The sequence below is a fragment of the Hemibagrus wyckioides genome, linkage group LG22 (genome assembly GCF_019097595.1).
Source record: "Hemibagrus wyckioides isolate EC202008001 linkage group LG22, SWU_Hwy_1.0, whole genome shotgun sequence".
Lineage (NCBI taxonomy): Eukaryota > Metazoa > Chordata > Actinopteri > Siluriformes > Bagridae > Hemibagrus > Hemibagrus wyckioides.
In genome coordinates this window covers 16,871,181-16,890,470 of record NC_080731.1, presented here as the reverse complement: position 1 = coordinate 16,890,470, position 19,290 = coordinate 16,871,181, and the positions used below count along the sequence as shown (strand labels likewise).

The 19,290-nt window shown below is 38.6% G+C and overlaps 1 protein-coding gene across 14 annotated transcripts in view; it reads right to left on the bottom strand.

The window, feature by feature from the left end:
- The window catches only part of trpm3 (transient receptor potential cation channel, subfamily M, member 3), a 149,936-nt gene that overhangs the window by 23,693 nt on the left and 106,953 nt on the right, over positions 1-19,290 (bottom strand). For 7 of the 14 annotated variants that reach the window (XM_058375620.1, XM_058375617.1, XM_058375628.1 and 4 more), the window contains exons 7-14: positions 17,553-17,727; positions 15,710-15,833; positions 8,582-8,654; positions 5,565-5,665; positions 4,838-4,972; positions 4,642-4,692; positions 1,918-1,953; positions 1,594-1,734 (exon numbers count right to left, since the gene is read on the bottom strand). In XM_058375620.1, the coding sequence (XP_058231603.1) occupies positions 1,594-1,734; positions 1,918-1,953; positions 4,642-4,692; positions 4,838-4,972; positions 5,565-5,665; positions 8,582-8,654; positions 15,710-15,833; positions 17,553-17,727 (836 nt within the window). The remainder of the gene's footprint in view (positions 1-1,593; positions 1,735-1,917; positions 1,954-4,641; positions 4,693-4,837; positions 4,973-5,564; positions 5,666-8,581; positions 8,655-15,709; positions 15,834-17,552; positions 17,728-19,290) is intronic. The other 7 variants (XM_058375622.1, XM_058375619.1, XM_058375629.1 and 4 more) reach the window with 1 other exon arrangement.

Genomic DNA, 19,290 nt, shown 5'->3' with positions numbered 1-19,290 from the left:
CACTGCTGTACAAACAGGTAAAGCATCCCCACACCACTGTGGCTATATGACAATGACAAGTTTTATCTTTTCCATGTGGATCTCTCCTTCTTTAATCCCAGTCGTTCAGTTTTTGAAATAGACTGATCAGGCATAACATTATAAGCCCTGACAGATGAAGTGAATAACACTGATTATTTCCTCATCAATGCACCTGTTAGTGGGTGGGATATATTAGGCAGCATGAGAACATTTTTGTCCTCACAGTTGATGTGTTAAAAGCAGGAAAAATGGACAAGTGTAAGGATTTGAGCGAGTTTGGCCAAATTGTCATGGCTAGATGACTGGATCAGAGCATCTCCAGAACTACAGCTCTTGTGGGGTGTTCCCGGTCTGCAGTGGTCATTATCTATCAAAAATGGTCCAAGGAAGGACCAGTGGGTGAATCTGTGACAGGGTCATGGGCAGTCAAGGCTCACTGATGGATGTGGGGAGTGAAGACTGGCCCGTGTGATCCAATCTAACAGACGAGCTACTATTGTTCAAATTAATGCTGGTTCAAATTAAAGTTAATGCTGTTTCTAGTTTGTTGCATATTGGGCTGCATACCAGTAAGGGTGCACCGCTGAAAGCGCCAACAATGGACATGTGAAACAATGATCAGAACTGGACCACGGAGCAATGGGAGAAGGTGGCCTGGGCTGATGAATCACATTTTCTTTCACATCATGTGGATGGCCAGGTGTGTGTGCATCGCTTACCAGCGGAATACATCGCACCAGGATGCACTATGTGAAGAAGGCAAGCAGTGTCATGCTTTGGGCAAAGTTCTACTGGGAATTCAGTGCAAAAGCATTGTTGCAGTCCATGTACACCCTAACCGTAAGAAAACGGTATTCCTTGATGGCTGTGGCCTCTTTCAGCAGGATAATGCATTCCTGCAATCAGGAATGGTTTGATGAACACAACAATGAATTTGAGGTGTTGACCTGGCCTCCAAATTCCCCAGATCTCAGTCCAATCGAGTATCTGTGGGATGTGCTGGACAAACAAGTCCGATCCCTGGAGGCCCCTCCTCACGACTTAAAGGACTTAAAGTATCTGCTGCTAATGTCTTGGTGCCAGATACCACAGCACACCTTCAGGGATCTAGTGGTGTCCATGCCTGGATGGGTCAGGGCTGTTTTGGCAGCAAAAGGGGGACCAACACAATATTAGGCAGGTGGTCATAATGTTATGCTTGATCAGTGTATATCTATAGCCCCTTGCATTTGCTGCCATTTTTTATATACCTTCCTGCCGTGGTCATTTACTCACTTGGGAGAGGCATGTCATTTATTAGCATTTTAACATTTTCCCCCATTGTCTCCATATTTTGCAGCCAACTGCATCTCTTTGAACTGCTGCCCATGGTGTGTAAGAGGGCAGCTTACCATCCTCTGAGGACTCTCCCCTTTTCTACATCCATAATCTCACATGATTGGCCTATGATTGTCACTGTGATTCACAGGGTACACCCAGAGATCATGGTTAATGTTTGACTTATTTGCTCCCAGCTACAGATTGGCATGGCATCATGAAAGGACAGATTTCTGTGATAATTAAGTCACCTACCCTCTTAGGCCCAAACAAGTTATGGTAGAGCGTCCGGAATCTTTTCCGTGTGTAGTTGCATCGATAGGCCCCGCCCATTAGGTATTCAATAACTAATCCGATGTCAATCAGGCTGATGCGATAGTCAGGTGGCAGGTTGCCCTGGAGGGGAAAGACAATAGTTATAGTGTTACTTGTGCATACTTTTGACAAATGTTGGCTAAAAAGTAGGAAATGTCAGAATTTGCACTTTCACACTACGCACACACATTCTCACATACAGACATACACAGACACTGACGTAATGCTAAAAGCACTATGAAGAGAAGTGACTGGCTGATTCACCTTGAGGTAGATCCAACTGAACCCTGGATATTCTTGCTTGGAAAGAACACACAAGGTAAGTGAGACAGGATTGCTCGAGAGGGATTCGGAAAGGAACAAACACTAAAACATTGCTATGCCAATACAACAAAGCTATCTAAAATACACAAAAGACAAAAAAACCCTGCTAATACACACTGAGCTACAAAGCAAAGACCTCAATTTAGGACAAACTGAAGCACTAAAAGCACAAATGTCGTGTCTGGTAGCAGCTTGCTAAAGATCTTAGATCACAGTGCTGCATGTTTTAATTGACTATAACACATCTGGACTTTTATTCTCATTGTTCTAAATGAGACATATTTCTAACAAGATCTACCAATCAAGGAAGAAGGAACAGGCAGCCAGCCTGTTTGACATTAAGATCTATGACTTCAGCCTGAGTTATGCTAGCAATTGGACCATCAGTTGGGCTAATAAAGACATCTGCATCCAATCAGTGCCAAAATGTCACTCCAGGCTTTCTGTTTACTTATAAATTTCAACAGTTTCCACTACTTTCTCCAGCTGTGCCCCAAACACACCTTCTGGTCATTGTTTGCAGCTGTTTCTTTTAATTAGTCTCATTATGTCTCATTTGTCAGTGTATTTAAACATATCCAAAATTTCTTACTAAAGAGACTCTTACATCCTAGTAACTTGACTACTACTAGAGTTACTGGCTAAGGAGGCTAGAACATTATTCCTCATCAACTTGCATTTCTGTTGCCCTGTTCTGGTATTTCTTTTTTCATTTTTTTATTTTTTCTACAGTATCTGTCTCAGCACTCACTTTGTTGTGAGTATCCAGTTAGAAAAACTTTTGTCCAACCAAACAAATTATATTAATGATCTCATGGCTCCTTAGGAAATATGGTGAGTGGCAAATTTCACTGAAATCATTAACTACAACTACCATTTTGGCCTATACATACTCAGAAAAGGGGGAGAATGTGCTAGGAAACTTGCTAGGGGGATAAGCACCACCTCTGCTGCAGTGGTATAAGGCCATTGTTTCTAGGCCAGTTTAAGGTGTGATGGCTTTGCCACCTGAAATTGTGTCTATTTTATTACACCAGCTCATCTGAACACCATTGCCCTTTGGAAACCATGATCTGCTGTCAGGATATGACAATTATACTTTACTGTTGGCTTACAAGAACCTTAATGGGGAGATATATGTATGCCAAGGAGCCTTGAACCTTCAACGCGATTTTACCAGGAAGAGGTTGGGATTTCTACTTTGTTTTCTTTGGAAGCCTGGCCAAGCTACCAGATGGGACAGCAATTCAAGCCTGAATGTATCAACATGCTCATACTCAAACTTCAGTTCTGCTTTCTCAAAAGCTCTTACTGCTCAAGGTTCTGCTTCTGGCCCCAATGCCATCATCATCTCCTATCTCAGTGTTACTCTCAGAGTCTTTTCCCTCTATCAATCTCAGATTTTAATGCCACAATGTCAGCCCTAGTCCTAGCCCACACTAACATGAAAAAACTTGGGGCACTCACATGCTTGTGTTTGCCGTATGATTCCCAAAATGTTCCCCTCCACAATGAAATGTATAATCAGCAGAAAATGGCATGCTGGGTATGCGCTTTGGATGTCTGTCCCCTTGATCTTTAAGTAATTTGCTTGTATATTAGGGATGTCATGGAAAGAAACAGACCATGGATTCTAAATGGATACAAATCAAAAGAAAGCTTTCAAAGATAAGACTGGAGATGTTGCAGGACACAACGAACATGCTTTTCATTTAGATATGAAGCCTGCAGGTGAAACAAAGGCAGAAAACTGCATTTACAAAGTTCATTCAATCCTCCTTAGTAAATGTCTGCTTTAAATTAGTGTACTGTTTTAGGAAATAGAACGAACCTAATTTGTTGAAAAATATTTCAGGCCAGTTACTAACAAAAATAATTGTGTGAAAAGGAATAATAAAACAGCACATGTCTCCAGATGAGAGCATTTATGAACTGGAATGGTGAGCTGAGGTTGAGAAACTTTCAAAGCCAGAATTCAGACACCTGGCTTCCAGTGATGCCAGTTCAGCGTTTGGGGGCATAGTAGTAGGGTTTATATTTAATTAGAGATGGAAAAAGCTTCGAGTTTAAATCTGAATAAAGACACAAATACTTAGAATGGTAAACAGATACGAATACAGACACACAAGGCCACTGCAGTGATGTATATTACACAAAGCATGGAAACATGGAATTGGAATGTGTTTTCAGTAAAATGAGAAAAAATGTTTGCATATTTACTCATGTTGGTGTGGACTAGGTCTTGGACTGACTTTTCATGTCTTACAACAAATAGATTAACAACAAAAGACAAATAACCATACAATAGGTCAAAGGTGTCAGCAAAATACTCTTGGACCAGAAAAAAAAAAAAAAACATTCTCCAGCTCGGTTCAGTCAAAAGCCAAAATAAGAAACTGACCCAACTCCCATAGCTAAAAAACACGCAACTGAAAGTTAGATATAGCTGACTTTGACAGACAAGGTGTCTACTAAGGCAACACTGCTTGGAAGTAAACTTGGCAAGCAAGCTACTGCGATCAAGACATAAAAATCTAATCTGTGCCATGTGATATTCTACCACCTGTACACACACACACACACACACACAGACACACACACACAGGAATTCCTACAATTTCTCCTTTTAACACACACACACGCAAGCATGCACTGAAGTCTTACCTTTTTTACATCTCTGACAAGATGATACAATGTGTTGGATGGTCCATGCCTCTGTTGCATTAAACAAAAAAAAACACATAACATTAGATTATTCCACAAAAAAGGCAATGATAAGTGTCAGTTGACATGTCAGCTCTGTTTATCCCATGTTTGTCTGATTTGGGGATCACCCAGCTGATGGACAGGAGTATATTACCGTGTTATAGAGTTCTTCTAGCCGGGAGAGTGTGAGGAACCGGTGCATGCTCACACCATTCTCAATCAGCAGCTTCACAAAGTCTACACGGTCCAGAACCAGGGCATCCAGCATGGCCTGCTCAAGAGAACCCACCTGGAACACAACACACATGTTGCCTCACACACTGCCTGGGTGTATGTGCCTGATCGATCTTATAGCACTTTTTTTCTCTCATGAAGATGACTTATGTTATTGAGAAACCAAGTCAGATAGTTATTTGAACATAGTGCAGCCTACAAACATGCGCGCACTGGACTCCACTTCCCACAGCACACATATAATACTGCATTCTCCATTACCGGACTTTTGATTGCACCTCATCTGTTGCCTATTGTCTAACTCACACCATGTACCTTTATAAACCCCCTTCAGTTTCAGCCTCACTGGGAGGAATATGTGTCCCTAGTATTCTGTCAATTCAAGGCTTTTGTTATTGTTGGATCTCTCTGGTTCAAGACTTAGGTTTTTTTATTCTGCCTATTCCTTGTGAATTTGCTGATCACCTGACCTGTGCCTGATTACAGCTTTTGAGTTTGCCCAAGGTTTTGGACCGTTTACCTGTGCAAACATGAATCATATGAAGATATGTATATGTATATAAATATAATAATAACAGTAATTATATACACATTTTTCAAAATGTTTCAGTGCAATCCAGAAAACATTGTGTTAAATGTTTCCTTACAGGCCACTGCTGTCCATAGATGAATATCTGGCTACGGGCAATGTCCACACGGTTCCAGGCCAATGCCAGGCTCAGCTGGTCAGGAGCTGAAGCATTGGCACCTGTAAGAAGAAGAAGCAAAAACAGAATTTGCTCATTGAAAAATACACTAAAACTGAAACAAAGTGCTGATTAAAAAAAAGTTGAGAGATGAAATGCAATGTGAAATGGTCCAGAACAGTAATAAAAGATGCATAGAATTCATTTATTTCCAGGATGCTCCGAGGAGATGAACTTGGTAGCTGAGAGTGTTGTTTACTTTTTAAACGTAATGATCTCTCCAATTGCTGATGTTATGATGCATCCATGCTGTGATGGTTTCGCTTCACAGGCTATACAGTGATGAATAATTTATTCAACAAATGAAACAATGCTGCCTTTTAGCTATTTGAAAAATCTTAGTCCTACACAGGTTGCTTTGTATGTGTTGCGTAGGTTGATCTTTGTTGGTTGTAGTCAACAGTGCTGTTTAGTTATTGAATGGAAGAGCTGTTGTGCTTAGTTCCACAAAACATCCAAAAAGAATCTTTAATAAGCATTAAAACATTCGTTAACAGTATTTAATCTGATGTGAATGCCAGAAATGAAATGAAACAAATGAAATGAATTCATGTCTTGGTTGATGGCTTAGTACAGCTAGCACGTTTATAGCAACCAGTATTCAAAAATAAGCTTTATTTGAATAAAATTATTTGTAATTAGAAATTCAAAGATTTGTAGAGATACCAAGCTGTTTCTCATCGGATCTGATGGTCTTTATAAGTCTCAGTGGTCCAGACATGATCCATTAATGGTAGCAGTGTTACTTGAGCTGTGGCACTAGAGCATTTTGTGAAAGTTGTTTCAGAGATTCAAAATGTTGTAGAAAATGATGGCCTGTTGAATAGTTTATAACGGTACAACTGTGGTGGAATGGTGGATTTAAATTTTAATACGTAGACTTTTAGGAAAATCTAACACTACTTTGGTGTCTCTTGGCCCCAACGACAAGACAGACTATTTGAAAGCAGTTTATTGAATACAACAATGCAGTACGAGGTGCAGTCACTTCATCTCGAAGCTGTGCTATCGATCCTGAGCAGACGAGTGTAAATCTTTTGTTAGAGAGGCTTTGCTTAAAAATCTTTTAGATAAGCAGGAAGGCTTCTGCATTATTCATACCACACGTTTAAAAAGCGATTTACCCTTTGTCATTCTCTAACTCACTTTTCTTCTCTCTCTCTCACACACACAGCCAACCCCCTGATCCACTGCAGAAGTTCTGCCATAGTCTGTTACAGGTTTTTTTTTTTTCAGCGTTGCCCAAATAACAATGAAACAATGAAGCAGGGCTGAAAGGTATTTAATTAATATTCATTCCCAAAGGCTTGATTAGAATATTATTAACCTTCTGGAGCACTGGTGGCTTTTGAATGATTTTGTAAATTATGCTTACATTAGCAACTTACACAGGTTTTGAATGGGTAGTAATAAGTAGCTTGTTAAACAAGCAAGGAATGAGAAGCAGCCAAGAGACGTTGATGAATTTATTTTGGCAGAAAAACGAGCGCTATATTTGATATGAAGGAATAACTTGCAATTCGGAAGATCTGATATAGACCTGTAATAGGATCATTAAAAGTGGGCAGTGCACCAAAAAGTAAGAAAGAAAATCAATGCATAATCAGTTCATTGAGTGAGTCCAGGTTGGGTACTATTTATCCCTTTCAACCCCTTGAAATTGATCTTTCTTTTTTTTTTTTAGAAATATTTTTTAAGTATTCTTAAAATCTAAGAAGAAATGCATTTAACTAATAAGAATAAATTTGTTAATTTGTCTCAGGCAACTATATCCAATTTATTAATTGACTTCATCATGAAAATCAATTTGATTTCCAAACATTATATAGGACAGAATAACAGGGTTGAGTTTATGTCGTGGTTAGTAAAACGGACATTTGCTGTAAACTGTAAAGTATAACTGTCAGATCATCCACAGAGAACACACTGCAGCCTACAAACCCTAAAATGTAAGATCCAACTTTTGCTACAGTTACAGCTGGTATGTCTCTCTATTAGCTTAGCGCATCTTGACAAACTGCTCCAGCTTGTTTATGCCACAGATTCTCAACTGTATTAGGGTCTGGGCTTTGACTGGGCCATTTCAAATGTGTGTCCAGTGTAGGATTCATTGTCCTGCTTGAAGGTGAACCTCCGTCTCGGGCTCAAACAAGTTTTCCTCAAGAATTGCCCTATATTTAGTGTCATCCATCTTTTCTTCAATCGCGACTAGAATCCTCCAGTCTCTGTTGATGAAAAACATTCCCACATTATGATGCAGCCATCATAATGCGTCGCTATGGGAATGTTGTTCCTGGGGTGATAGTATTGGGTTTGTGCCCCACATTGCATTTGACATAATAGTCAAAAAGTTCTATTTTGTCCAGAGAACCTTGTTCTGTGTGTTTGTGGAGACACATGCTGTTTGGTGAACTCCAAATGTGTTTCTTAAAGCAACAGCATTTTTCTGGCTAATCTTTCATAAAACCCCACCCAGTGGAGTGTATGGACAGATGCTTGCTTGCATAGTCATGTTGCTTTGTTGACATTGGTGCCGTTCAGAACAGGTGTATTTATACTGACACAATGTGACTGATCATGTCACACTTTAAGTCCACACAGTTGGAGCTTCATCAACTTATTACATGACTTTAAATTAAATTTAGCAATTTAATTGAACCAGATCTTATTTAGGGGTTTTATAGCAAATGCTTCATCTTTTAATTCTTTTTTTAAACAAAGTATTTATTTCATTTTAATTCCGGGTTGTAATGCAACAAAACACTTGAGCAAGGCACTAAGTAAGTCTGATCATTACATGGGACTTGTTGTTATATAAAGATGCTAGGTGAACTACTTCTGTCAGCACTGCAATAATAACAAAAATATTAACAAAGCATGGGCTCAGGGATTAATTAAGATGGACACACACATATTACCTTTCAGTAAAGCAGTGAGGATTGCCAAGTCAATGTCCTGGTGTCCCTCTGAACCCATTCGAAACACTGTGATCTAACAGAGAGAGAGAGAGAGATAGATGATCTGAACACCATTTCTGTAATATAAATATGATTTAAAAACATTTTCATGTACTTCATGCTGAAATTATCACGGCTCAGACTTTATGAATAAAGTATAATAACGCATAGCCGCCTGTGTGCAGTTGAAAGGCACCTTGTAGGGTCAGTATCCCAGAATGCTTAGCATGCAACAGATCTGATGGCATTGATACAACTAATCCAGGTCCCATTCCTGGTTAAAACTAATGAGGACAAGCGTGGAAGGCCGATTTGACGAGGCGTGGCCATGACCCGAGGCACTTTCATTCTCTAAACACAGCATGAAATGAAGGCATATTGAGGAGGGGTATGGGTGTTTGGGAAAAAAAAAAAGAGAAGAATAGGTGTGTGTGTGTGTGTGTTTGAGAGAGAGGGGAAAGAATATGAATGTGTGTTTTGTTTATTATCAATGTGACATTATAGATAATGTGCAGATTATATTATTATGTCCTACACATATTGGCTGAAGTTCAACCCAGTATGAACAAGGACTCATGATCATTACTGATAATCTGCAATGCGTCTGTTTCACAAGCAACTGTAGCTGTGACCTTTACAATATCTCGGTATATCTCTGATTAGATCTCAGTCACTGCAGCGTGCAGCCAACCTGCTTGTGTGTGTGTGTGTGTGCGCACACATGATATCAGTCATTTTCTTTTAGCCTTTCCAACATTAACTTAATCCTAAATGTCACATCACACACACACACACATACACACACAATATAAAAAATATATATTGCCTGAAAGTAATTGCTGAGCACAATAGCATTAATGCTGGCTCTGAACAGATACCTTATAAGCAGAGAGAGAGAGAGAGAGAGAGAGAGAGAGAGAGTTAAGGGAATGGATAGGTAAGTGGATGGAAGAATGGATATTAAAAGACAACAAGTAAGTCTCTAAATAAAACCATAAATTTACTACTGAATGTACAGTAAAAGGAAGGGAGTAGATGAACGGATAGATGAATGAATAAGATAAGGTAAGATAGAAAGGAAGGAACGATGATGTACACATAAAAAGAAAGAGAGAGGGATTTCTGATTGCGTTTGGGAAACAGATAAGAAAAGATACACAGGCAAAAGTGAAGTGATTGTTCAGACCCTGTTGGATTTTCAGAGCCTGCTACAGATGTGCAGTCAGTGTAGAGAGGCTGCAGTGCAGTAGATGGTGCAGTGCGGTGCATGGTGCAGTGCGGCACATGGTGCAGTCTTAATCCAGTGAGATATGTTTTTGTTGTTGTTGTTGTACATAGTATGGTGCTGTGTAGATTTCTGTTACTGCTTAATGCATTCGCCATTTATTAGACCAAAACTGTTTCAGAGGACAATTCATCTTCATTTGGTAGCAGATAAATTCCCCTCTTCTCCTGCCATCACACACACACACACACACAATTAAACACACATGTACACACAGACACACACAGTATATGCATGCAAGCATATCTCCACATCTCTTTACTTCTTCACTTGATTTATTTCATGTTCAGTTTCATCAATCAATTCATTTCTTCCTGAGGTTTTGGGCTTATCCAGATATAATCAGTATGAGCACTTTATAGTTAGCAATATGTAGCTGTATGAAAAATAGAAAGCAGCATATCAGGGTCACTACACTAGCCCACTGACCCTCATCTGGAACGAACCTTTAAACAGTAATGATGAAAGGCATTGTGGTCAGATGCTGATTTGTCTCAGATCATGGGCTCTGAAGTGCTTGTAACCCAAATTTTAAAATGTAGCAATCAATAGTTATAGAATTACAAGAGTTGACTCATCATCCAGGCCATAAAAACATCCTGATTTTGAAAAAAAATAAATAAATAAATAAAAACATTGAGTAAAATCCTAACAGTACTAATCAAAAAAAATTACAAATGCTTTGGATGAGAAGACATGCACTTAAATGTTGGCAGTAATAAATGCGTAGAATAAAATCGCTTCCATTATTTTCTAATGGACTGGCATCTCTGTAGAGAGAGAGAAAGAGAGAGAGAGAGAGAGAGAGAGAGAGAGAGAGAAAGAGAGAGAGAGAGGACTCTCCTCCTTTCCTGACAGTTTAATGAATCGAATCACTGCTTTCTTGTTGTGGCGTTCCACTGAGAGACTTGAGGCTTGAGAATGAAATAAAAACAGAGTTGGTTGTAATTCGCTTTGTTTGCGTCTTTCATCTACAGAAAACATGAATATTTACCACATTTACAACCACAAATAACAGGAACGTCAGAGCAGTGTGTGTGGAGAACCTGAACCGATTGTGATATACATAAAGGAGGCTGGATGTCATTATTAAGAACTGTTTAGATTCCACAAGTCAGCAATTTTCTCAATCGCTGGTGAGAGCATATATTACTTAAAAAGGTGGAATAATTATCACTACTTTAGGTTAAGATTGTGCAGATCTCACACACACTCACCGTGACCAATCCACTGTGTTTTTAGAAGCAATCTGAACTGAAGAAATGAAGCAGTTGGGATAGACTGATGGATATATTTCAATTTTATTTGAACTAGCTATTTTGAGTACCATGAGTATTAGCATTAATACAACGTAAGCAACTTTAACAAAGAAACGTTTGATTGTTTTGGGGGGATTTAAGGGAAAATTCAGAAGTGGGGCTCAAAAGTACGTTTTATACGGACTAATATTAATCGTGGATTAAATAAACATTATTCAGTGTTTATTCTTTCACAATTTTGTTAACAGTATTGTGACTTGTTCAAATTAATGAATGCAGTAATTAATACATCACCAGCAAACCCCTCAGCACCGCATTAATACAAGTGTCCTGAAGCTCTGGAGAGCCTGCTACACACTCTGCATTACACTCTAATGTGAAAACGCAAAAGGTACACAGACAGAAGTCTGAAATCTGCAGTGTACATTAAAGCTGAGCACTGGATTAAAGTCGGAGGGGTCTTCTGGGAGCTGAGCGTTGCATTTACACAGAGTTAATAGTTAATTGTTTTTGCCTCTCACTAGTTTCTGAGCTGAGTTGATATAGATTTGTAAGTTTTCAAACATTTAATCATTGAGAACAAACTTGGGGTTTATGTTAGTGAAGTTGATAATAATAAATCTATTATGTAATCTGGATAGCCCAGATAAATCCATGGAGTTAGTTAACCAATCGGCTAACCAATTAATCATTCACAATATAACACAAACCTAGTTATAATTTCCTCTTAGGATTGCATTTCTTTTCTTTCCTTTTTCCTCTTGTTATTGTTGTGATATCTGATGAGACTGCTACTGAGTGAGACGCATGAGTTGCCAATAAAGTTTTTTTGTAGGACAAAATAGTTAAAATAATTGGGGTTTTCAAGTCCACTGTTTGGGAAAGGGGAGATGTGATATCTGATGAGACTGCTACTGAGGGAGCCACACCCCTAGGTTGGGTGGAGTTAATGAAGTTAATTAAGTTTATTTAAAGTTAATTAAGCCAATAAAGTTAGTTACATACCAGCTACATTGGTGATCAGTGTCTCTGCACATGTAGTCATGGTAGTTATTTGCAAATCTATGTCTCATTAGACGTCATTATTCATCTGTACCATGTTTTGTTCAGTGTTCTTCCTTTAGGGCTGCATCATCAAAAATGGATAAAATGGATTCAATAATAAGAGCATCAAATTTTCTTTACTATTATTTGGTCTAAAATGCGAAGCATCCTGCACCATGCCACTTCATGACATAAAGTTATTTGGATCAGTCAGTTTTTCTTTTCTAACCAAATTGTTTCATGTTCATCTTGAAAAGTACAGAATATTGATTATTGATAATGTTGTTCTTGAAGCTATACTTTATAGTTAGTATCTTAAGCTTAGTGTTTATTTATTTATTTACAATTTTTTAAATTATGTTATGTTTCATATCATCAAAATTGCACTCTTGCTTTCTCTTCACATCACTGGTGCTAGGAGTCAAAATACTCTGATTCCAGGCAAGAGTCAACACCATGGGAGAGTCAACAAAAGTGTGGGGAAAAAGAGTCGAATCGACACTTCAAAATGATTCACCTTGCAAAAACATGGTAAGCATTTTAGAATTTTGAATGTGACCAGTCAGAATTCAGCAAATCACAGCTTGAAGTGAACGTAAGAGCTCGTCCCGGTGAGTCAAACCATCAGTCTACTGGTCACGCTGTTATGTTATGTTATGCTGTAAAAAGTGTAGAACTAGTAAAATAAAGTATAGCATACAGTGACTTTACAATAGTGCCATAAGCACTGAGGATATCCCTAAAATCCCATAGTTGGTCTTTACTCCTGCTTTGTTGTTTGATGCGCCATAACATCATAACAGCATGTTTTGATGTAAATTTCATGGCTGGAATTAAAATGTCAGTGAATGAAGACCTTAATCCAAAAAGAATGGAAGATATTGCAAAAAAATGTACTTCTCGAATCACCCTTTCTATCAAACCCATGACCGTACTAATATATTCACAACATACACAAGACATTAAGCTTCTTATCACACTCTTTACGCCCTTCGATGCTAATCAAATCCTCCCTCGATCTGTATTATTTCTAACTGGATTTGTGGAGTGTTTAGCTCCGTGATCCATTCTAATTTCATTTAAGGTCCACCTGCAGGTTAGTTTGAAGAAGCCAAAGCTCTGAAATAAATATACTCTTGCTATAAATTCTAATCAGATAAAGCCTAGCTGTAGATCTCTCTTTTGACTTAAAGAGGAGAGAACATCTAAATCCGAGCTATTTCTTATCTCAAAGACCAAATACATCAAGTGGAACAGGTAAAACAGCTTATACTTCAAACTGTGGGAATGTTTTCTGTACAGTTAACTACATGCCTTTGCTTAAAGGTGGTGGTCTGGTGGACACTTTTACTCCAAAAACATCTGGCAACCACATAGTTGAAGATGCATTAAATTTTGCATTCAAAAAAGTGAATGATGATGTAATCATGCTTTGAAAACATACCTTAACCTGTAAATTATGTCACAGCCTCAAACAACAAGAAGATGAAAAGCATTCACACCTGAATTGTGGTATAGGATTCGATCTGTTGACTATTTTTGGAATAAACCTGTTGAGGGCTGACTAAATGCCATCCAGCAGCTCAGCTCAGTTTGAGCTACTGTACGTTTTTGAACTGTAATCATCATAAGCACTAATAACATTAACCGGGTTGCCAAGTTGGGAATAAAACATCCACTCCAACCACATCACAACAACCAAACAAGATTTTTTAAAAATATTATTAATTACTATTAATTCATTAGTAATGTATGTGATTGTGAATAAAGACTAAAAGAAGATTAATATCGGTTAGTTGTTTGATAAATATATCCCATGAGCCAACACTGAGCAGACCTTTCTGTGGTAAAAGTATACATTTCTGAAATTAAATAATATTAATGATGATAAAAAATCTGTAACTATTACATCAATCGTATATAACCATAGGAGTTCTATTTTGCAACATAATCAAGAGGCATGTCACAGTGTTTCTCTTCGAGTGGCTCTAATCGCAAAATAAGTGTGAGCGCTTGTTTCAAGTGTTTAACCTGAGTGCAATTAACTTGACTGCCTTCCCATCTGTTTCCCTCCATGTCGTGTGTGTATATGTGTGTGTGTATGTGTGTGTGTGTGTGTGTGTGTGTGTTTCAAGGCTGTAAAACAACACTGCTGCATAAAGAAGCTCATATTCAGTGGTGTGTGCAGGATAAAATTGAGAACAGTGTGTCTGAAGGTCTTTACGGGAAGACACTACAGGTGAGTTACACCTCATTTTCCTTTATGTACCAAATTAACAGATTAAGCACTAAACATGGAATGTGTTTTTAAAATACACTCATAAATTTTACATGTTCAGGAAAACATACACACACGCATATACTCTATGCATGTATCTGTATATATTCACAAAATACTATTAACCAACAGAGCATCAAATTGCCATTAAACACACACACACACACACACACAGATACACACAGATCTTGGGGGATGATTCTACAATTGGGATGCCATTTGTGTCTAAAATACAGCAATCAGTATGTGTGTGTGTGTGTGTGTGTGTGTGAGATATAGGCTATGAAAAAAAAAAAGACAAAACATTCATTCAACACATTCATACCACTGTAATATTTCGCATATTCCAAATAAGTCAGCAGGAGGTTGCATCATCAACATGGTTCTGAAAGAAGAAATTCTTAATGTAATTCTCGCATTCTGTTTCTGAGAAAATAAGTACATTATTAGAATGTTTATGCTTCTCGGATGGATGGTAGTTAACCACATTTCATGTATTTTCTCAGTCTAGTCGAAATAACTCCACTGTCAGCTGAGCAAATGAAAAAAAAAGTAGTATATACTTAAGAGCTATAAGGCCGAAATTCGAGCTAAATTGTGTTTAATACTTTATAGACTTTACTACAGAAGCTTAATTCAAATGGATAAATGTGTTCATTCCTCAGTGTTTGATAGCTGACTGGAAAATAAAATGGGACTCATTTTTGACACAGCACAAAGCATGCTTCATGCATTTTGATTTTTATCTCTGTTTTGAATTCCAATATGTTTCATCAATCTGAACCGTCCACGTTTGTTCAGAATCCTTATTTACAGCATATCAAATTCACATGCAGCTCAGAACGGGCGGATTCCAAACAAATAACAGACGCGAGAAAAGAAAATCACACAAGGAAAATCAATTAAAATGAACGATTTAATGATTGAATCAAACACCACACACAAACACACTGATTTACAATCATCATCGCTGAGATTATGAGGGATTGACGTGTGATGATTATACCACAGCAGTGTTGGATTCCACAACGTTAGCATTAACATTAAGTATATAGTCTGCCACATAGTTTATGATTTGTACTGACAAAAAAAAAAAAAAAACAGCAAATGTTTGTGCTGGAAAAATAATACGGCACATTTTGGGTTATCTAACTATAATCAGAGTCTGGATATTAGTTTATTTGTATATTTTGTGGTTAGTTGTGTGGTGGCTCTGCACTCACCAGCTCTTTCTTCTTCATACACTCCATGAGGATGATGAAGAGGTGCTGAGCCTGTGTGCGGCTGTACGTGAACGTCTTCTGGATGGTGACGAGCAGCTGGTCCCGCAGAGACTCGTTTATCAGCCTGCATGGTGTTAAAAAAAAATATTATAACAGGAAAGCACATTATAAGTTTACCCAACTGAATTCACACCAGCCGCGATTTTTTTTTTGCTCCATACTGCTTTTTCCGCTAGAGCTTCTATTTTGATCTGTTGCCATAACAACCCAGGTTTCAACGGAAGCAACAAGCTAGCATCCATCACACCGTAAAGCAGACGTCTTCTGATAAAAAAAATAATGAGACCTCTTGTCCATTTTGACCACAAATTGGATGTAACAGTACAGTACAGTTTTATTCAATCACAATCCAGTTTTTAATAGGAAATGAATTGCAAGTTTTTACAATGAGAAAGTGAAAGATTACACAGGAAGTGAGTAGCTGGTTAGAATTTAGGAGACTCTGACCTCTGCTGGTTGGGAGTGGGACTGTCCTCTGCTGTTTATTCTTAGAGTGTGAAGGGCTCGTGTGAACACTGCATTGCATCATGCTCTACCAGTGTCAGGAATGACAGGCTTGACATGTTTTGATATACGGAAAAAGTGTGGTGTAAAGCACGGTGTGAGTAGATTAGAAAAAACAAAACAATGCATTGCATCTCCTTGAGTAATTTGAGAGTAACACAACTGGAGTATCTGCTAAGCACAAAACAATTCTTTTAAAGTTTAATTAAATGTATTAAATTAATATTCAATATTAAATGAACGCAGAGGCACCAGTGGGATGTGGAATCTGATATTCAGACTACAAAGCCACAGACCCAACTCATTACAGATAACATTAATCATTTTCAGCAAATTAATTATTCCTTTCGATTGCTTATTTTTAACTAGATAATTTTTTTTTATAACTAGCTAACTGCACCAAGATTAAAATGATGTGTTAAGCATGTATGCTTTAAAGATAATCACCTAATTTTCATTTACAACGGGGGGGGAAATGCCAGTTACTCATTTATTACACGTTTGCATAATTGCATAAATTAAAACTCCGCCTTTTTTCTGCTCACCTTGTCCACTTTACATTTCCTCTATCGCTAAATCATTTCTGCTGTAAATCATTATCACTTTTCCTCCTGCATTGCCTGTCTGCATTCCCTACCCACACCTCTCCCTGAGCACTAAGTCACGTCCATCACAGAAACCTCTATATCGTTAATCTCATCTCTCCACCACATCCATCTCAGTCCCATTCACTGGTCCCAGGTGGGTTCTCGGGCCACTAATCTGCTGTCCAGAAAGCCAACTTGATCTCAGCCTTGGCTTCTAAGCACATCACGTCTTGCCTCTGACAGAATCCTAGAGAACGTACACCAGCTATAACACAAGCTGCTTTACCATCTGCGGTTTGCATTCGCTTTGTGAATTTCTTCAGGAACAATTTTTACAGTTCCCCTGTTTACCTAGTGGTTATAAAGAGTGGATAAGTGTGCAATCATGCCTTTAAGCTACTAGGATCATTCTTCATAACGCTAGCTGGTTTATGAAGTGCTGCATTAGTTGGCTTGGATCGATTAAGGCTGCAGTGGAGAGGGCTGGGGTATCCTTTCAGTTGCGAAAAGCTCTTCAGTGCAGCTGTAAGTAAAGACAGTAAAGGAGATTTTATTGTCTCTTCCCTTGTTGTCAAGCACCGAAAGTGTCTAATCGTCAAGAACCACATACTGTGTAAAAGCTGTTATTTTCTGTCAGACAGACGGTTTGCTGTGGAAAAAGCTTGCTCAAGAACGTTTCCTTGTTTACGTACCCTCCCTCCTCTGAGTACTTGTGGCCAAATGCCAGGATGTCAGATGCTCGGCCGCTGCCATCACATACCACCACAGGGACAGGCGGCGTGTCTCTCAGGTACTCCAGCACGATAGAGATCACGTTAGGGCCACCCTCGACAATCAGCGCCACCACAGGTACCCCCTGTCCGATCCCTGCACACACACACACACACACACACGGCACATCAAAGCACATATCAGTAAAAGCACTGTAACTGTAATAAAAAAATTATCAGCAATTATGATTTATTATACTACATCACAGTGCTGGATTCTATATGGAATTCAGCTCTGCCAGTATTTCTATCCAGCGAAACACAGGTTCATATTAATGTCATTAAAATCTTGTGATTATGTTTTTTTTACGATGTTTATTTAACACTGATGGAAGGAGTCTCCAGTGTCAGGGCTTTGTAACAGTCAGAGTTAAACCTGCAACATCTGGAAAGATCAGGCGTGTGGACTTGGTTTTTCTTGGTAACATGACATTATCTTCAAGAGTATAAATAAAGAGTATGATACACGCTCGAAACAAGTCCATGTGAATGAGTCATTATTTTAGAAACAATAATCTATTAGAATGTACATATTAATATAAACCTGCAATTTGCCTTAGAGCCAGAAATAATGTAGATAGACAGCTATTTGTGCATAGTCTATACCAAAAAATAATAATAATACATTGGTCCTTTATTTATTAAATAAATTATTAGACCCATCGTAGTGTTTGACCTCTGCTACAGGGAGATAAAGAAAATAAAGAAAAGACATTAATCTGCTAGATTTCTGTGGTCCTGTCAAAGTCTTACGAATGACCATTGGAGTCTTTTTTAAATAATAATAATTTTTTTCATCATTTTGTCCTCATGCTTAGCTAATGATTAATATCTTTGTGAATTCCTCTCTCCCTTCTGTTGGCACGCCTGCTCTTGGCTTTGTCTTTTGCAATAGTGTTGCGTTGTCAATGTGAGGGCGAGAGACCTTGAGACTGACAGAAAGAGAATGAAAATGAGAGAGAGAAAATGAGCCCTGGCACACACAGATTGACAGTTGGCCAGTTTTCTGCAGGTGACTGGCCTTTCACACAGTTTCATCGGGATCCTGCTGTCAGGGTCAGGCACCGTGTATGCACACACACACACACACACACACACACACACTCAGCCAGAGCCTACACTAAGCAGCTTCTCGTCTGCCCTGTGAAGACAGCATGAACACATCCTCTCTCTCACTTTGTGAACAATTAGCTGTGATTGTGAGTTGATTAACAGGTGGTGCATAAAGCAGCTGGGTCCAAAGAAAAAGAATGAACCCATCAGACCTTTGGCAGAATTCTCTCACTCTCTCTCTCTCTTTCTCTCTCTCTCTCTCTCTCATTCACTCTAATACATTGACTGTCACGCTGTAATATTGTGGCTGTAGTTTGAACAGCATGCCGCAGTGGGATCCCACTCCAAGTGCATGAATAATTCAGGAAAATGGGAGTTCAGGAATGAAAGAGAGCGATTTAGAGGAAGGGAAAAAGACAGCGGGAAGTCAAAAGGAGAAGTAGGAAAAAGGGTGAGATGGGGAGGATGATGACTTGGACAGACAGGTATAAATGTAAAAGGAAAGAAAGGAAAAAAGAGAGAGAGAGAAAAAGAGAGAGAGATGGGGGAGGGAAATCGGAGGCTCCCACATGTGCTGTCATTGTGCCTAAAATGGGATCAGTTACAT